The sequence below is a fragment of the Symphalangus syndactylus genome, chromosome 12, assembly GCF_028878055.3.
Source record: "Symphalangus syndactylus isolate Jambi chromosome 12, NHGRI_mSymSyn1-v2.1_pri, whole genome shotgun sequence".
NCBI lineage: Eukaryota > Metazoa > Chordata > Mammalia > Primates > Hylobatidae > Symphalangus > Symphalangus syndactylus.
In genome coordinates, this window is record NC_072441.2 from 69,606,655 (window position 1) to 69,627,510 (window position 20,856).

The window sequence follows — 20,856 nt, forward strand, 5'->3', positions numbered from 1 at the left end:
TTCTCCCTGTGGGTATGTGTGTGTCCAAATTACCCACTTTTTAAGGATACAGTCGTATTGGATTAGGGGCTCACCCTGTTCCAGTATGACCTCATCACAACTGATTATATCTGTGACAACCCTGTTGCCAAATATGGTCACATTCTGGGGTACTGGGGGCTAGAACTTCCACATAGGAATTTTGGATGGGGACATAATTCAACCTATAACAAATGATAAAAATACAAAATTAATAAAAGTTTCCCATTTCCTGGAGCCCTTATTACATGGTAGACTCTCACCTAGACATTTTATTTCATTAACTCAGTGAAGCTGCCTTGTCCCAATTCACAGTGGCAGAAGTCAAAGGTAAGAGAGGTCTCTCAGATTGAAACTTAGGTCTCCTTGATTTCAGACATGCTTTCTCTTTTATATGTTATTGCAAGAACATCAAGAAGGAGCCATATGTGTTTATTTGGTGCAACTGAAATGCTAAACAGGTAGTAAATACACTGCAAAATCATGCTGAAGTTTATTGCAATGAAGACATCTTAAAGGACTCACAGGTGCCAGTTGTAGGGTCCCTGCCAGAGAGGGCTGGGAATTGCACACTCTTAGGGAAGGGAAAGCCAGTGAAGTCTTGCCTGTGTCCACTGGGCTTATCCCCGGCAACCAGCTGCTGCATTCCTAAGAACACCCAGCAACCAACCTGCCTCTCTCCCTTTGTGCTTCCCCATCCTCATTCTGAATTTAGATCAGAACAAAGAGTAGAGAAGGAAATGAGCCAGAAAATAGAAAATTAATACTTGGTAAAATCATCATATTTTAAAATTAATTTATAGGCAATGTCAGATAACAGGAGTTAAATCATTTTATCAGCAGGCTGCTCTAGGATTTAAAAATTGGCATCCGTCATTGTAAATCAGTTCTCAGGAGCCCCAGGGAATGGTCTCTAGGGATGAGGGCTGATATAGGCTGGGCAGAAATGTAAACACTTGACTTGCTGTGCCCTTTTATTTCACACAAAACCTAAAATATTTTTACATCACATTGATTGGTTAGGGTGTGTTAAATAGTAACTGGAGGGAAGAAGCTATTGAGGTTTACAGTTAGCCTGCTTTTAATGCTTATCTTCCTCCCTGTTAGTCCTGGGAAACTGGTTGTGTGAGAGGTGCTCATTTTGAGGTTGCATTCCTGGCTCATTATTTAAGGGTTAGGCTTAACCTTCTGCATAGACACATTTTCCCTAGTAGTTTGGCTGTCACGTTTCTGCCATGCCTGTGAGCAGGAGCATCCACAGGTTTGCCACATTTGTCCTGGGAAGACTTTCTGTGATTAAAGACCTGCCTTTCATCTTTTATCATTGCAGCTCTTTGTCGAGGGCGTGTGGTGAGAGTCCCCACAGGGACCCTGGTTCGAGTGGTGGGCACTGAGCTGGTCATCCCCTGCAACGTCAGTGACTATGATGGCCCCAGCGAGCAAAACTTTGACTGGAGCTTCTCATCTTTGGGGAGCAGCTTTGTGGAGCTTGCAAGCACCTGGGAGGTGGGGTTCCCAGCCCAGCTGTACCAGGAGCGGCTGCAGAGGGGCGAGATCCTGTTAAGGCGGACTGCCAACGACGCCGTGGAGCTCCACATAAAGAACGTCCAGCCTTCAGACCAAGGCCACTACAAATGTTCAACCCCCAGCACAGATGCCACTGTCCAGGGAAACTATGAGGACACAGTGCAGGTTAAAGGTACAGTCCTCACATGGGCTTGTTATGCCAGGGGCCAGATCTTTCTCTGCCCCTGGGCTGTGGTTGACTTTGTCAAGAGACTTAATTTCTCTGAGGCTGTGCTCCCTCCTCTGTCCAGGGGAATAATCATGTCTTACCTGATTAAAGGCAGAGGATGGGCCAGATGACCTCAGAGGGCCCTTTCTCTTCACTCCAGTATGGTTCTGAGCCACGCTATGCCCAGTGAGGTGGAGGCAGCATGATGCGGTGGTGGAGAGCTGGCTCTGGAGCCAGGTTGCCTGTGATTGTTTAGTCCAGTTGCTGGCTCTACTACTTGTCAGCTGCATGGCTGTGGGCATGTTACATGCCTCAGCTTCCTCCTCTGTAACCCTAAAGGTTGTGAGGACAGGTGAGTTACCAGGTGTAAAGCCTTACAGCAGTGCCATGTAAGCATTCAGTGGTTAGTGACAAGAAGGGGATGGTCATGTTAATGATGCTCAGGTTTATGGGAATCACAGGCATTTCAAAGTTCATGTCTTTCTCTGTGGCTTTCATGATTTAAGTACTTGTTTGTACCAGACGTTTTATGTGTTATACGTAATGTGGTCTCTGCTAGCTTATTGACCTAGCTTTGCAAATATTACACCTTATGTACCTGGGATGTTTTGGAATTTGTTTTGGGGGTTTTGTTTGTTTGTTTGTTTCATTTTCCAAGTCCTTTTAGATTTACTCACACATTCAATTCTCTGAACCCAATCAAAATAGGGCAGAATATTTCCCTAATTCATACATGAGGAAATGGAAGAGCATAGGTTAATTACTTGCCTAAAATCACACAGCTAATTAGTAAACGAGCAAGAACAAACCATTTTAATTTAGGGCTAAGAAAATAGAAACATTATAATTGTTATTATTGTTACTTAATTATGCATTTATTTGTACCCTGTCTTGTTCCCAAAAGGATTTATGTCTGGGTCAGAATGTATGTAATTATCAGAAAGTAGAAAACGCACATGATGATATAAAAAGCGAGGGTTGATTGAGGCATTCATTCCCTCATGACTTGTAGAACCCTACCATAGCTCAGAGACTATTCCCTCACTAGACTCATCAGGGGATAAAACTGCCGTGTCCATTAAGGACGTAATGAAACACTCCATCTACCTCTTTATTCCTATAGAAAATCCTGAACATGTTTTTTAGAAAAAGACACTCTTGTATTGGAGCTAAATAATGCCACATGCCCCCTTTTCATTAAGCCAGACACACCCTTGTATCCCCTTGGAGTCTCCTCTTGAGTGGGAGGGAGGGTAAGGGGAGAATTCCCCCACCCCCACCTCACTTCCTCCAGTGTCTTTCAGCCTCTTCTGCTGTCTTTGGAAGGCAGGAGACACAAGAGGAGGCCTTTCTTGGGTGAGGAAAGCAATGGATGACCATGAGAGAGACTGACTGCTGCCCAGGTGGAGCCTCTGATGGTTGCCATGTGTGGGGTCCAGGATCTGCCCGGCCTTCAGCTTCATGGGTCTTGAAACTATTCATCTGTGCTCTGAGAGATGAGCTGGCCTTGAGAACTGAGTCATATTAGCCAGACTCACAGACTGATATATATACTAGAAGGTCATTATATTTATTTTGCAGTAGAGATGGGTCTTCGGGATGTGTCCTCCTAAAAATGTAGCAGCTTTTAAATGTTATCTAGAATAGCCCCTTCTCAAGGACACTGAATTAGTTTCTGAATATGGAATTGGGGGAAAAACAAAGAGATGATGAATAGTGGTGTTGGAGGGTCCTCTTAGCCAGCTCATCGACAAGCCTGATAGATTTTTCCCTGCTGCTTGGTAGTGGCCCCCTTTCTGGTTACCAGAATAGCAGTAACCATCACTTACTGCTTTTTGCCTGAATACACCACCCATACTTCCTTGATCGCCGCCCCCTTTTTCTAGACTCTGTAGAAGTGCCTGGACCGGTTCCTATCATGTGGATATGCTGTGTTCACCCTAGACATTCTTGGGCATTCCCCAGGCTGCAGGCCACAGGCAGCTCATGCCATCCTTTCTCCCCTGTGGATCTTGCTACTTTAAGTCTAGAAGGTCACCTTATCTGCAGATTCTGTGGGCTCCCTAGCCTAGCCCTGGTCCTAACCAAAGAAATGTTTGACAGTCATACCCAGTGATTTATCATGACTGCTGAGTGCCAGGCACGGTCCTGGGAACTTGCCCTGTTTAACTTAACTCTCATGTCAACTCTATGACGAAGGTCCAGTTGTCATCCCCCTTTTAGGAAACTGAGGCACAGGGGGGTAGAGTCACTTGCCTTAAGGGTAGCAGAAGCACATCACATCTCCAAGGCACGACTCCCACAGGGAGTTTTTACCACCCACTTCTAGCATGGGGTTTTTTTGGTACCTTTATTTTTCTTTTTCAAGTCAGAAAGTCAATTGAGATTACAGATGAATCCAAATGGGAAAACGTGCCCATCCGGGTTTTGGAATGGGGAAGGGAGGAGGAAATTGTCTGTGGTTGCAGCGGTGGACTGGCCCTTGCCGGCTGGGGTCTGTGTGGAAGGGCTGCTGACCTAGCTTTCTCTCTCCGCAGTGCTGGCCGACTCCCTGCACGTGGGCCCCAGCGCGCGGCCCCCGCCGAGCTTGAGCCTGCGGGAGGGGGAGCCCTTCGAGCTGCGCTGCACCGCCGCCTCCGCCTCGCCGCTGCACACGCACCTGGCACTGCTGTGGGAGGTGCACCGCGGCCCGGCCAGGCGGAGCGTCCTCGCCCTGACCCACGAGGGCAGGTTCCACCCGGGCCTGGGGTACGAGCAGCGCTACCACAGTGGGGACGTGCGCCTAGACACCGTGGGCAGCGACGCCTACCGCCTCTCAGTGTCCCGGGCTCTGTCCGCCGACCAGGGCTCCTACAGGTGTATCGTCAGCGAGTGGATCGCCGAGCAGGGCAACTGGCAGGAAATCCAAGAAAAGGCCGTGGAAGTTGCCACCGTGGTGATCCAGCCGACAGGTGAGCTGGAAACGATGCATTATAGGTGGGTTATTTTGTGACTAATGATAGTGGTATAAAGAACTGGGCCAGGGAGCCCCATGGCCTTCTGACAAGAACTGTTTCTGCTTCCCATGTGAGGCCTTATTTTTAGGGGTGAAGGGAGTAGGGTGTTGAGAGGTTGGAGGTGGGCGGGGTTACATTTGTTTTGGGCTGAGGATGCCCGTCGTTTTGCTTCACAGCTGCTTTTATCTAAATTCATGTCCATGGAAAGCTACAACAGCCTGCACATAACACAAAGGCAGATCTTTCATTCAGAGTTTAGGTGCCGTAGTCCTTCAGCCAGATTAGGTAGGGCTTGGTGTTCAGTGGGTCTTTGGGGTGAAAGTGCCACACCCTGCCCCCTAAACCTTATCGGGTTTGATGTTTCCTGAGTCCTTGGAACTGCCTTTCTCTGCAGCTGTTGGAGTGTGTGCCTGGCTCATCCCAAAACCTTTCATCTAACTTGTATCCTCTAGGTCTGCCTTCCGGTCCCCTCAGATGTGCTTTTCCTGGTAGGGGGAGGAGCTCTCTAGGGCAGGGCCGCTTCTTGCTTTCCTGTATCATACAGACCACAGGGGCATCCAGTCCTGGGGTCTATACAAGAAGCCCTTTGTCCTGTCGTCTGTGAATCAGCTTTTTTTTTTTTTTTTTCAAACCCTCTACTGCAATTATAGAAGTAATTAAGAAAATACAAAATGCATTTTAGAAAACACATAAAAATAAAACGAAAACCTGCTCTTGTTGACTCATTGTCCAGCCAGCATCAATGGAGAACCTACTGTGTGCTCAGCTCTGTTCTGGGCCCTGGGGTCAGAAGTATTTGAGGCTTGTTCCCAGGCCCTGTGGAGCTTTAGGCTTCACAGAGACAGTGTAAAGAGACCAAGGCAGGGCAGTGTCATTGCTCAGGATGAGTGGATGTCCTTGGTTTTCTGCGAGTCTGACATCTTCAGATCTCAGGGTACTTTGCTGCTGTTGCTGCTGCCTTCTGTTTTTTAAACTGGGAAGACCTTGGTTGTTGGACTCATTTCCTGAGCATGAATGTGAATATGTGGTGGCTCTGTTGCTCAGATGGGAAGGAAAGCAGGAAACAACACGCAGGGGGAATATTTTGTCTCTGAAGCTGCATTGTACTGAGCTCTTTACTCTGCGCTTACACCACAGCACAGATCCTGGATTTGGAAAAGTGGGTGGTGGAAAAGCAGGTCTGAGGTGCTTGAGTGATTGTGGCCATCGAGGAGAGGAGCTGCTCATTACCAGTCAGTGTGGGCTCCACTGGCTGCAGAAATTGCTTTCCAGATGGACTTAGGTTACCTTCCTGATCAGAAGTGATCGCTCTGCAATCTGCCCTAAGAAACCTCTAGATATTAAACTTGCATCAAACAATTCTTAAGAGTTTCAGCTTTGTAGAAAGTTACACTTTTTTGGAAGAATTTGAATTGTAAAGATATTTTTTGTTTCAAACACACCATGAGACCTATAATATCTAGCTAAGAGACTTGAACACTGAACTTACTAGGCAGGTAATATCTGGCTCTCAGATGAGCAGGGTTCATAATCTTTTTGTGCCACAAGACTTTTCGACAGCCTTTTGAAACCTACAGACCTTTTCTCAGAATTAACATGTTTTAATTCATAAAATACAGTATGCAAGATGACAAAGGAAAATAATTATATAGAAATCGTTATCAAAATACTTGTAAAGCAAATTGGTTTTGTAGTAATATTATGCTGCTTTATTAATGCATTGATAATAAGATAGTGGCAGGCTTAACAACTATGTTTTCTGAATAGTAATGAGTATACATGATATTTCAGGATATCTGCAGCACCTGTAATGTGATGGGAAAGTATCTGTGATTTCTATTTGGGGTAGTCCCAGACACAGGTAATACTACACTGGTTTGTTGCTTACTTTCACAGTGGGAGGAGATGCTATATTTCAGGTACAGATTAATAAAAATAAAGATGGAGTTTTTTTCCCATCCAAGTTCACAGACTCTCTAAATTCTCTTCGTGGACCCCAGGCTAAGAACCGCCACACTAGGCTGATGGTCCTTCTTTTCTTGTCCACACCTGCACTATCCATAGCTGGCTGCTTATATATTCTTACCACATTGTTATGATAAATGGCACAGAGTGAAGCTGTGCTACCCATGTGGCAGGGAGCCTCCTTCCCAGCCCCTCCTCCCTGTCACGGGAGTGGTCTGGTTGCTGCAAACTTTGTGTCTGATTTATGGATTTAGTTATATTCAGGGGCAGAGAACCTGCCCCACCACAGGCTTTGTCTGAGGTCCCTTCTTTCATTACAAATACTTAGAACTGGTCCTTTTTTTCCCTTTAGCCTACTCCATCCTGTCTCAGCAGTAAACTCCCAAATCCAGAATGTGTGGGACCTCTGGTTAGTGATGTGACAAGATATTGAGCCACTTGCACAGAGAAAATTACAAAGTGAACTACACAGCTGAAGAGACATCCCTGCCAATATTTTCTGAACCTGAGACTCTGTTTTCTCCATCCATACAGTCCACAGCTGCTTGTTAAGTACTTCTTCACTGACCCGACTCCCTCCTGAGTCGTCTTTTACTTCCAGTAGCTGAAGTCCTGGCAGAGGTGACTCCAGCAGGATTCCAGGGTTTCTGGCCACAAGCTTTGACTGTAGAATGGTTCAAACTGCAGAGCCTGGCTCAGGGCAGCAGTTTCCATACTTAGTCCTCTCAGATGATACCCTCAGGCTACTTTTGGCCCTTTTAAAGAGGCGAGGGAGAGAAAGAATTAGGAGACTAGGTGGAAGGAGAAATCGAACTTTTAAATTCCCTTTTCTAATACTGTGCCCACCTTATTTTCTGTCTTCTGTATAGCTGGATCTTGAACTTGACTTGAAATATTTGCTTGAAATATTGTCAGGCTTTGGACATATTCATATGAAAGTAATTTACACGAAGGAGCACGGGCTTTGGAGTTGATCTTTTCTGAACTGGGTCCCTGAGCTTACTGGAGCCAGCGCCATGCTGTTGATGCCAGCGACTTGCTAGAAGGCTAGGGCTGTGCCTCTGCTTGAATCCCCTGGGAAGTGCTTGGTACTTGTCATCTAAGTAATTGTTCCCGGACATTTCACAAGTTGATGTTCTTCTACTCAGATTACAGATGCTGTTTTAAAATCTTCTGAATAGAATAAAATGTTTCCACGTGAAAGCTTTGACAGGGGAATGCTGGAACTAGATCTGCCTTGAGTCTGTGACACCAAATACTTCAGTGCTTCATCTAAATATAGTCTACTTTTAATTATCCACACTAGTGAGAAAGGACAGTAGTGCAGATAATCCAAAAATCATCGTGTTTTAGTTTTAGAATATGTTTTATGATTGGCTTTTATGTGGGAATGTCTAAGAAAGAAATTATACTCTCAGTACATTACCTTTTGAAGCCTTGACTCAAGGAAAATTGTCTGGTTTCACTTTCCTGGCCCTTCTGTTTAGGATTTTTCCCTTTCATCCCTCAGACAGTTTCACCCTCACTTCTGCTGCCCTATTCCCTAGCCCCCAGCTAACAATATGTACCAGTCAGAACCAAGCCTTCCTTTTCTGTAAAATCACCCAAGTTTCATCATGCACATGGAAAATGTGTAATTTTAGTTTTACAGTCTTCAGTAGACTGCTTATCAAAAGATAGCATAACAGTGAAGAGCAGAGTTTCTAAAGGCAGATAGCCTGGATTTGGATTCCATCTCTACCACCTATCAGCTGTGTGACCTTGGGCAAGTTACTTAACTTCTCTGTGCTTCAATGTCCTCATCAGTAAAATTAGGCTAATAGTAGTACCTACCTCTTAGGGTTGTTTTGAGGATTATTATATGTAAAGCACTCAGAACACTGCCTGGCATATATAGCAGGTATATGTAAATGTTTGCGGCTATTGTTGTTTTTATAAAATAAAAAGAAATGTGGTATGTTCTGTTAATTTATTCATTAAATATTTCTCAAGCACTTATAACTGTACAAAGCCTTCTAACTTTAATGCTGTAAATAAGAACTTGAAAGGAGATGCTTAAAAGAGGGTGGAGAATAGAAGGGGCAAACATAATCAGATTACCTAGATGTATTTGTTTTTAATTTTCAAGTTCTGCGAGCAGCTGTGCCCAAGAATGTGTCTGTGGCTGAAGGAAAGGAACTGGACCTGACCTGTAACATCACAACAGACCGAGCGGATGATGTCCGGCCCGAGGTGACATGGTCCTTCAGCAGGATGCCTGACAGCACCCTACCTGGCTCCCGCATGTTGGCGCGGCTTGACCGTGATTCCCTGGTGCACAGCTCGCCTCATGTTGCTTTGAGTCATGTGGATGCACGCTCCTACCATTTACTGGTTCGGGATGTTAACAAAGAAAACTCTGGCTACTATTTCTGCCACGTGTCCCTGTGGGCACCCGGACACAACAGGAGCTGGCACAAAGTGGCAGAGGCCGTGTCTTCCCCAGCTGGTGTGGGTGTGACCTGGCTAGGTGAGTGGTTTGGAGAATGACTCGTAACCTCTCCAGCTTAACCCCTCCTCGGAGTTATCTGAAGGAGTTATCTCAGGAGGCTCTGCGCTTTGCATTACTTTGACATTATTTCTGTTGGTTCATGCATACTTTGGCCCAGATAGATCCCAAGCTGGGGATGAAATAGAATCTGGCAGGCAAGGGAAATGTTTAGATAATGTGGCCTCAGTTGTCTCAATACCCTCGTTTGAGAGTATATAGTTTCCTTTTGTTGTCGACATTTGCAGGGTCAGGGCACTGCTGAATGGCTCTTTGAAATGAATCTTTGTTGGAGGGAGAACACTGCCATTCTTCGTTTGTTTCTCTTAGACTCCTAGGTGCTCCCTGGCAGGAGCTGGTGCTTTTCCAAAGCCCAATGCAGAAAGATAATTCCTCCAGTTATTGGAAAGCGTTTTTTTTTTTTTTTTTTCATGTCACACCCTGGAATCCCACAATATATCTGTATATACCAGTTACAACTAAAGGGCCCGCCTGCTTCTATAGGCTTGTTTTGTGGATGCTCTTTCCACAGTGGAAGAGCAGAGTAGCTCTCAAATGTTGACCACCTTGCCACCCGTTTTATAACAACCTGCCGTATATGTGAAGATCTTTGGCATGTCCTCTTATACTAAGCTCCTCTTCCCCTACCTCTTTTTTCCCTAAATGTTTGCCCTCTGGGCAAAATGTACACTAACTTTTCCTAATTTTTGTTATGTCTTGTAATTGCAAGTAATCAAAGGAGGGATGGGGTCAAGCTGGGTGTGGAAAGCTTCGCTCCCTACCTCCATTATTACAGAGATGGGACAGGCCTTCCATCACATTCTCCCCTGTTTTCATCTCTCTACTGTCCATGAGTGCCTGAGCCCTGATGAAGGCATTTGGCATTGCTCTGATTATTAGCAGGCAAAACAGATCTTTAAAGGCTAGGAAACCATTTCCTCCTTTGTCTGATTCTTCTGCGATGACCTCTAACTCATACTTATCTATTCCTTATCTCTGCATGGAAATCTTCTCTTGGGTTAGTGGCATATTCACTCTCTTTTTTTTTTCCCCCCAATAAGCCTTTATTTGGCAAAGACAGGCAGTTGGCCGGTGGAGACAGAGGGGGCAGGGAGAAGAAGAGCAATGAGAGTAAACAGAAGGGACAATCCGATTCCGATGGAGACGAGTCAGGGTGTTCGTCAGCCCTGTTAGCAAAGTAATCCTTTGATACCTGAAAAGTAAAAGAAGCGGGGTTTATCTGGCAAGCTTTTTATTCCTGCCGTCTGAACCCCGTGCAAGAGAGTCACTATGAAGTACTGAACTGGAACAATGTTGGCCCAGCTAGAACTCTCCTTAGCAACCTCCAAAATAAAACAGATGTTGTCAGCACCAAAAGAAGATTTTTCATCTCTGGAGCTGAATTTGTCTCACAGCTCTGATCCTTGGTGTATTGTATAGTGCTGTCAAATCCCAACACTGGCTCTCCGTACCCGCTCCCCCTTCAACTTCTGAATTCCAGCTCGAGGACTTTTTTTTTTTTATTGAAAGTGCTGCTTGCACTCCAATTTGAGGCTTCTTTGAAGTACTTGTGCATTGATCCCGGCATACCCGGGGGGAGATGCAGGGACTGTCAGACAACAGGAGCGGAGCTCTAGGAGGAATGGGCTCCTTTAACTGGAAGGGATTTGTTGGTAGCTGTGTTCTCCAGAGAGTGAAAAGAAATAAAGAGACTAAATTGTGGAAAAGGCTCAGTTATTATCCAAAGGATCCCGCCATTTGTTTTCCTTTGGAGTGCTACTACCATTGTGAAAGTCATCAGCGTGCTTTTCCTGACTGATGCTAACAGATATAGAACCTGCACCTTCCCTGGTGCTTTGCACGTAATAAGCACTCAATAAATATTAGCTGAATGGGTAAATAAACCAGTATCCACACATGGATTTTGTTAAAATGTGAGCATAGGAAAACTAGAATTGCTAAGAAAGCAGTAATGTTCAACTCCTAGGATATTCAGAGATATTTGCCCCTGAGTAAACCTAACGAAAGAGTGAGTAGTATGAAAAACAATTGCATTCTTTTCTTTTCTTCCTCTTAAATCTTCTCCCCCTTCTCTGTGCCTATGACTCAGACCATTACAGCTGCTTGGACACTTGTCAGGAGCGGGTAGGGCATAAGCATAGCAGCAGACCCTTCTCAAAGACTTCCCCGCTGGACTCTGTCCAGAAGCCAGTGAGCCTGGCCTGACACTCCATGGTTGTCTCTAGATATGTAACATGCATGTATATGCTCATGGATACCGTACCACATACAACTTGGGACCAATATAAGGTAACCGAGAAGTGACCAAAAAAGATAGACAGACAACCTGCCAAGCACTCTGTTTATATAGGTGGTCTTAGGTCATGTAACTCTGGAATGTTGCCACAGAAAAGTTTTCGAGAGAGTTGGTTTGCTACACAGGTAAAATGCAAAACTCAAGTTTTGCCACTTGACAGATTAAAATGAACAATTACCATTTATTGAGCATCTACTGTGTGCCAGGCACTGGACTAAGGACCTTATATGCATTAAATGTTCAATGTGAAAATATTTTTGGCCTGGGGACTCAGCTTCACTCCTGAAACTCCAGAGCATAGTCCTAAGAGCTGGGTAGTTCTTGTCTTCATTTGCTTGGGGCTTGTGTACTGAGCTAGGTGAGGGGATTGAAGCTGATGGGGGTCTTCTAGAGTTCCACTGTGCTAAGCAGGAAGACAGGGCGATGACGTGAATGGGAAGTCCAGAGCACTTGCAGCCGTTGAGAGGATCATGATAATTTTTTAGATGTTGAGAAAAAACCTCTTTTACTTAGAATGTATGTCCTACTTTGAAGGGAAAGAAAAAACAGATTTAAGTTGGCTTGCAAAATAAGGTACAATTTAAAGCAGGAGACATAAAAATAAAATCAAGATCAAAAGGGTAAAAGAAGAATAGATATTGCAAGGTGATTGGTATGAATTAGTTATTATATTTGAGCACTGAATTTGCCTCTGAAGTTCTGAAGAGTTGAGACAAAAAAAAAAGATGTGATTATACAGTTCTCCTCTGAGGAAGGAAAACATAAACTCTTTCAGCGAGACAAACTTTCTCTTGGCACTGAATTTATCATGTGCTTTTTCATTTTGGGGCATTGGAAAACATAATGGACAGGGCTTTCAACTGTTCTTTTACAAAAGGCCCTAAATGATTGTTTAAATGGATGTTTCTTATATCCACCCTCTATAAAAGCTGAGGACATAAATCTTAAGTGTGTGAAGGGTTTCTGTAAGAAGCTGAATTACTATGGGGGACAAATGATGCTTTGTGTTGATCCAATTTAGTATATGTCTAAAACAGAGAACCTAGCAGAATGGCTAGTTAATCTGCACATTAAGCCATCTCCTTCTGCTATCAGATGTCTTAAATGAGCCTTTGGCAAGAGTTGGATACTAATCAGTTCATGGTTGAGCTCTCTGCCCGAAGTACCAGACTTCTGTGGTGTTAATTGGAAGGGGTTCCACAGGCTTTGGATATAAGAGCTGGAGGAGGCAGAGTTGAGTTCTGCTGTTCAGTCTTGAGAACCTGATTTGCATTCTTCCCCACTAAAGGACTGGCCCCTCTTCAGCAGTGTGCCAGCAAGGAAGGTAATTATTTTCTTTAAAAGGAGCTGTTAATCTGCTAAGTACTTGGTAGAAACTTTAGAGTTCTGGGCCATTTATAGGCGATAAGATTTAGACCTGTAGGTTTTTTAAGGATAACTTTTATCAGCTGTCTGTCCAAGATTATTCTGCAAGGCAGAAGTGCACGTGGCCAAGTGTTGGAGTCAGGAGACATGTGTTAGTCCTCCTTCTAGGTATGTTGCCTCGGGTGTGTCGATGAACATTTCCAAGTAAGTTTTGGTTTCCTGGTTTAATATGATAATACATATAAAGTGCTTAGTACAGTGCCTGGCTCTTAAATGCTCACTGCATTTTCTTGGTGGTGGCAATGATGATTTGTTAGTGTTTGAGGGTCTTCCCCCCCAAGTTCTTAACCAGTTAAGACCTAAGAGTTTGTCTTAGGGCATGGAGGAGCCCAGCGTAGAGGAATTAGGAACATGCATGTCCTAAAAGCAGCTGCTCCTAAGAGGAGCTAGAGAAAGGGGTTGAGCTGACCACACCCAGCCCTTTTCCTCCCCCTCAAGGCTAGTAATTCACTTTTCCTTCTCTGGGAGGAGCAAATGAGAATGAAGACAGAAAAACTTCATGAGTATTTCTTTTTTTTTTTTTTTTTTTGAGATGGAGTCTTGCTCTGTCGCCCAGGCTGGAGTGCAGTGGTGCGATCTTGGCTCACTGCAACCTCCGCCTCCCAGGTTCAAGCGATTCTCCTGCCCTAGCCTCCCAAGTAGCTGGGACTACAGGGCGCCCGCCACCATGCCCGGCTGATTTTTTTTGTATTTTTAGTAGAGATGGGGTTTCGCCATGTTGGCCAGGCTGGTCTCAAATTCCTGACTTCAGGTGATCTGCCCGTCTTGGCCTCCCAAAGTGCTGGGATTACAGGTGTGAGCCACCATGCCTGACCCTTCATGAGTATTCTTTGGGTGCAGGGCATAGATGTTGCATTCAAATGATGTTATTTTTATTGCTCTGAAATGGCTAGTGCTCCATCCATCCTCATAATGGTTTTGCCAAGTAAGGTAACGAGTCTCCCCTGCCACCCGCTCCCAACAACAATAGCTCCTTATTTGTAGTCTTCACTCATTAAATGTTGGCGAATATTTAATTGTTATACAAATGATGATCATGGTGTCATTTTGACAATTGGTCAATATGCTCAGCTGCCTCTAAAGTACCTACCCAATTCAAAATAATAAAACCCTGTCATCAGCAGAGGCTGAGTACTCCTTCTGTTTCTTCTAAGTGGTGCATGCAGCCATTCATGTAATTAGCTGTGCCAAGTTAACTAAGTTTCAGAGGAGGTATTAGAACATGGTCCTGTTGTACGCAGTTCAGGATTAGTGCTTCAGCTGTTGTCATCACTCTTGTCTTCCGGGACGTGGCAGGCTTTGAGAAAGATTAATAACTTGGGTGTGTAAGGAGGTTGCACAATTTGATCATAGTAGGAGCCAGGCCACGGAGCCAAAGCCTGTCCTATAATTCTACTCTCACACACTCTGCAATGCCTTAGTCTTCTAACTTAGCTCCTCTAACTTTTGCTTTTTGTTTGTTTTTCATTTGGAAATGTACATGAAAATAGTACCAATCTTATAAGGTTGTTATGGAGATTAACTGAAAATGCAAGGAAAGTACATAGCGTGGTGCCTGGCATATAGAAAGCTCTTGATAAATGCTCATTGTTTAGCATTATTACTGTAAAATGGGGATAATAATACCTTCCTTACAAAATTGTCATGAGAGTAAAAGGAGGTATTTTGTATGAAAATCTCTAGATCAGGCTCCTGCACGTAGTAGGCCCACAATACTTGTTTTTACAAATTAGCCAGTGATGCTGAAAGCTTTTCATTGTTTTGAAAGTTGTGACAAAGGAGTCTAACGAGCCATTATTTTTAAAGCCTTTCTTTGGGGGAGGGCCACTCTTTTGGAGTGTGTGTGTAGCTTGGGAGATGGTGTGGACATGAGCAGACACCTTCCTGGCATCCAGATTAGGGAGCAGATCCCTGCTTCTCAGAACGTTAGTGATGCCACACTTGGACTGGCCTCAGTATTCTGTGAGAGGGCTTACAGTGTGTGTTGTTGTTTGTTTTTAACTTTTAAAAATAGAAATTTACAAATATTCACAGTTGAAGAAATAACCACCAACTTCAACAATAATCAATATTTTGCTGATCTTATTTTATCTCTCTTCCCTATTCCAGACACCAGACACATACACAGACACACACACACACAAACACACACTTTTTTCTTCTAGAAGAGTATGAAGTATATCCCAGACATCATGTCATTTCACTGTTAAACACTTTAGTATGCATCTTTAATGATAAGCAGTTTTTAAACATAACCACCATTGCATTCTTAGCTGATTTCTTGATGAGATCAAGCAGAATGTAGCAGTAATCAGTGGTGAAATGCCTGTGCCCAAAATGAGCATTTTAATGCAAAATATTAAATTTAGTTCAATTCAGCCAGTATGTTAGTATTTTTTATGTACAAGGCACTGCATGCACAGCACGTACAGAGAATCAAGGTGGCAGTCCCTGACCCTGGGAAGAGTCCTGTGGAAAGCCCATAAGACATACATACAAATAACCAAAGTTCAAGGCAGGATTCACATAAAACCCTTAGAGAGCAGGGAGCTTGGCAGGTGGTGGGATTTGTTGAATACAAAGTAGGAGTGTGACATGCGAGTTCAAAGGAGGCATTCTCCGTTGAGTAGGAGAGGATACACAGAAGAGGTGTGTGCAAGACAGGCCTTGAAGAAGGGCACAATCTCTGCAAACCATTTTTAAAATTGTAAAACAATGTTAAAGGACAATCCCTGTCCATGCACCAAAACAAAAAAGAAATCAGAACCCACTCCTACTCCTACCATTCTGACATGGTGGAATCGTATCTTCTCCAGGAGTGTAAGTCTAAAGTTGAGCTACAAGGCTGGTGGATAGTTCAAATGAACCTGCCCCTCATAAGTTCACAAGCCAAGAATCCACTTGTTTTTGTTTGCCTTTGCATTAAAACTGAGGCCTCCTTTTCTGAGGCCTAAGGTTAGTTTTAAGAGAGAATGAAGAGAACAACTGTTGACGTCAATGAAGAGATTTTTCTTTTCTTCGAAGCCGGGATTCCTATAGCTAGATGCACACATTGTGCAAGTCCCCTGTACTCTCATTCTACTGTGTTTGGGTACGTAGGATTCAAACATTTTCATTTCAGGGTGGAGAATGGAGTAGAATGAAAGAATCTCTTCAGTCATTATTTAAACTACTTACCGAGCAGGTGGCCCAGGTGCTGAGGCAGACAGAACAGCAGGAAGGAGGGCAGAGAAACTGGAAGCATAGGAGTAGCTAGGGAATGGTGAGAGGTGCCGTCTGAGTGGAGTTGAGAAGGCAGTGGGTGCTGCGGCTGGGTGCACTCAGTGGAGGTCCTTGAATGCCAGGCTGGGGAGCATTTTTTTAACTCAGTAGGTGAAGGAAGAAGCCATGGGAGTTTTATGGAGCAGATGCCCAAGCAGTCATGTCAGTTATGTCAGGTGGCATTGGGAGGTCGTTATTATAGTCTTGGCTAGAGGGAGTGAGGGCCAGGGTGAAGGTGTTCTTCATGAGGTTTTCACTTCTACTTGCAAATATTCATAAAGTGTCTACTCTGCATCAGGCCTGGGAACAAAGAAATGGAAGAGACACTGAGGAGGTAGAATGTGCGAGACTTAGGAACCCTCAGAGTGGAGAGGTGGAAGGGAAGGAAGGGAGAGCGTTGAAGATGGCACACCTTTGACACTGAGTGACCTTGAGAATGAATGTAGCAGGAATGGTTGTTGAAAAGTTTGGAGGTGGGGCTGGCTGTGTTTGGAGCAAGATTTTAGCTCTCTCTCTCTCTCTCTTTCTCTCTCTCTCTCTCACTTGCTGGCTGTTTGTGTGTGTGTGTGTGTGTGTGTGTCTGTATGTGTGTGCTTGTGTGTTTGCAGAGGCAGATGTGGAGTGAGGTGAATTCGGTTGTGAGTGTGCTGCAGTAGAGATGCCATGGATGCCCATTCAGAATGCCCAGACCTCAGCTCAGGCCAGTGTTTGGGTCTGGAGGCTAAGGAAGAGCTGGGTTTTCATGTCTGGGGGAGTGAGCTTTGGGGTGTGAGCAGGCCAGGGAGTGGGAGGAGAGAGAGAGCTGCCCAGGTGATAGTTTTGACCACCTTTTCTGTGTGTTCTGTGATCTGACCACTAATAGGTGAGTCAAGTCACTCGAACATGTTTTTTTTAATTGACAGATTAAAATTATATATGTTTATGGTGTACCACATGGTGTTTTGAAATATGTATACATTGTTGAATGGCTAAATCAAGCTAATTAACATATCCATTACCTCACATACTTATAATTTTTTGTGCTGAGAATGTTGAAGATCTGTTCTCTTAGCAGTTTCCAAGTATACAATACATGGTTATTAACTATAGTCACTATGTTGTACAATAGATTTCTGGAACTTACTCCTCCAGTCTAACTGAAATTTTGCATCCTTTGCCTAGCATTCTCCCCTCTCCATCCCCCAGCCTCTGGTAATCACCACTTTACTCTCTGTTTCTATGAGCTCAGCTTTTTCAGCTCCCACATACGAGTGACATTATGTGGTATTTGTCTTTCTGTGCCTGGCTTGTTTCACTTAACACTGTCCTCCAGGTTCATCCGTGTTGTTGCAAATGGCAGGATTTTGTTCTTTTTTTTTTTTATGGCTGAATAGGAGTCTATTGTGTATATATAGCACATTGTTTTAATACATTCATCTGTTGATGGACACGGGTTGATTCCATATCTTGGCCCTTGTGAATAATGCTGCAATGAACATCTACCGTCTTTCATCATAATTTTGACAGCCTTTGAAAAGGTGCCACTCTGAAAGAATCTGCACGGGGGTGGAAGTAAACTATTAAGGATCAAAGGGTCTGTCACCTGTGAGGAGACAGAAGAGGAGTCCCCACAGGCAACTTCATGGTGTTTTGGATCACACTGGTCAGTCAGGCTGAGGCGAGGGCCTGCAGGGAGCTGTCTTCTGGGTCAGATTCCCTGTGGCAGTAACTTAGTGTCATGGCAGCACTGCACTCAGCGTTCCTAAAAATCATATGTCAGTCAGTGGAACTTAGAAAATACGAAGTTTAGAAGACAGTAGGTTTGGTTCATCTGTGAGCTAAGGATGCACTTGAAAGGTGGCAGAAGACAGGGCTCCATTCCTATCTGCCACTTTTGAACTGTGTGGCCAAGTCACTAACTTATTTAAAGCTCTCCCCTCAGAAATGGGAACTGTGAATAGTAATCACAAATATATACACGTGTATGTATATGAATATGTGTGTACCTGCATACACACACACACCAGACTCCAGTCTAGGCATTTTAAGTACAGTATATTTTAACCCCTAACCCTCACAATAACATTATTCGCTAGTTACTGTCATCCCCATATGTATGGGTGAGGCATCAGAGATCTGAGTCATCTACCCAAGGTCAATAGCAAGTAAATGGCAGAACCAGGATTTGAACACAGTCTGGCTCCAGACCTCAGCTCCTCACCACTGTTCTCTGCTGCCTCACAGTTCGCTGTTCAGGGTTCTGGTTCTTCAGTCCCCACACAGTCTCATGCCACACAGGAAGGGTCTTATGTGTTGTGCTTGAAATGGACTTGAGGCTCCATGTAAATGTAACAGCCACTGCTGGCTGCTGCCTACAGATAGTTGATGCTCAGTGTTCTGGGGCAGTCTTGCTCTATGCACAGCTGGTGCAAATCTGCCCTTTCCACATGAGATGGACTTAGTTGTCCTGCTCTGCACCCACATTGCTGCATCCTGAATTCGACATGAAAGTTTAGATGTGGAGTAATTTGAGCATTCCTTATCTTTTGCATATGATGGTGTAAACACAGTTGGGTGCTGTGTGTCCTTCAGTCACTTTTTGCTAGGGTGATGTGTGGTGTGGTGTATTAGCACCATGCCCAGGTTCAGGACATCCCCTAGCAGTGTGACAGCACATGAGCCTGTAAAATGAGCAGTCAGGATGGCCAGTGGATTCCTCTCTAGCCCTGGCAGTCCCACAGCCTGTGGATTTCTCTACGGTGTCCACATCACAGTACGATGTACTCCCATGGATGGGCACAAGTGATTAAATACTTGTGAAGATGACATTTGAGGAATTAGGATTTTGAGTTCTTCCATTTCCTGGCCCACTGAATGATTCTTGGAGAAATCATAATGTTATAAATTCCCTTAGAAGTGTAAATCACAAGAAAAGTTCCTTGACCTCAGCAGTTTGTAATCTGTATGTCATAAATGAAAACAATGTTAAATAAAACTAAACTTTGATCAAGGTGATGCAGATAAAGATAGTGTTGATAAATGGAAAGTTCTGTTTAGGTAGTAGTATTTTTCTCCCAGACGGCAAAGTGCTATGGAAGAAAAACGTAGCCCTTTATAGGCTGGGCACGGTGGCTCGTTCCTGTAATCCCAGCACTTTGGGAGGCTGAGGTGGGCAGATCACTTGAGGTCAGGAGTTTGAGACCAGCCTGTCCAACATGGCAAAACCCTGTCTCTACCAAAAAAATGTAAAAATGAGCTGGGTGTGGTGGTGTGTTCCTGAATTCCCAGCTATTTGGTTGACTGAGGCATGAGAAACGCTTGAACCTGGGAGGCAGTTTCAGTGAACTGAGATCTCACCACTGCACTCCACTTGGGAAACACAGTAAGACTGTCCAAAAAAAAAGAAGAAGAAGAAGAAAAAAAATGTAGCCTTTTCTAAAAGCCTGAACATTAAGGCAGTAAACATTTACTGAGTGCCTACTGCATAAAAGACAGTGTGTTTGGAGCTTGAGGATGAGACTGTAAGCAAAGAGTCATTGTGGAGTGGGCTAACTGGCATACAAAAGTGCATAGATGGCTTATGGGAGCACGGAGTGTATCCCTTCTGGGGACCCAGGACCAGGTGACATTGAAGAATAAGTGGAAGTTTGTAGTGCATCTCACATCATCACAGTGGCGTGACACTGTGGAGACTGGAGAACCTCGAGTAATCAGGTGTAGAGGAGCTGGGGGAAAGGAGAGGAAGCCACAAGAGGATTCCAACATCAACTCCTTGGCAGGTATGGAGGAAGCCTTGGGGCTGAGGAGGACAGAACCATGGAGGTGCAGAAATGGATTAAATTGATGCAGTGAACCCCAGAGGAAGGAGGGGTTTTTCTCCCAGTGAAAACAGGACTGTGGCAGAGGCAAGGGGATGCTAGGAGAATGCTAGCTTCCCTCCCACCCTTCTCTGCAGGGACATGGGGTGCTCACTAGGGCCAGATTCACAGTGACACAGGTGAGTTACATGTGGCAGTAGCGAGAATGTCTGTGGGAGAGTTTGAGGATGGGAGTGCTTATTGACCACTGAACACAGATTCCGCAGAAAAAGAGGAACGGTAAAGTGAGGACAGAAATATGTAGGGGGAATAATCACCTGAGGGCCTTGCATTTAGGGCATGGCCAAGGATGACAGGAAACTGAGCCACTGTGCCACTGATGGGCCTCGAGTTCTGGAATTCACTGTTGGGTGGGGTTTTCCAATACTGTTCCAGTGGGGGTGTTGGAGGTCTGTGGGCTTGCTTGGCATTCCAGAGCAATCTTGGTAGGGGGTGGACACTGAGCTTCTTAAGAGATTCTTCTCAGAAGACCTTAACCTCTTGGGGAAACTGACAGCAGACCCCAGTGCCATGGAAAGATCAAGACTCTGGCTGAGGACATTGGGCTTCTGTCCTTGGGAGGTTTTCTTGGGGTGGGAGATGTGAGAGGCAGTGTTTTACAAGTTTTGCAAAAACACTCTTCTAGGATCCTATCCAATGCAATGACTGATTTCTGTCTCTCTGTTCCAGCAGGAGAAGCATTTAATTGTTAAAACAAGAGCAGTCCGTGTCTCATTCCTTTTGCTAATTCTTGCCATGTTACTCTAATTATTTTC

General features: G+C 44.5%; 1 protein-coding gene across 2 annotated transcripts in view; it reads left to right on the forward strand.

Moving 5' to 3' along the window:
- The window catches only part of PTGFRN (prostaglandin F2 receptor inhibitor), an 80,137-nt gene that overhangs the window by 29,984 nt on the left and 29,297 nt on the right, over nt 1-20,856 (forward strand). For both annotated transcript variants that reach the window (XM_063624671.1, XM_063624670.1), the window contains exons 2-4: nt 1,349-1,717; nt 4,291-4,704; nt 8,843-9,223. In XM_063624671.1, the coding sequence (XP_063480741.1) occupies nt 1,349-1,717; nt 4,291-4,704; nt 8,843-9,223 (1,164 nt within the window). The remainder of the gene's footprint in view (nt 1-1,348; nt 1,718-4,290; nt 4,705-8,842; nt 9,224-20,856) is intronic.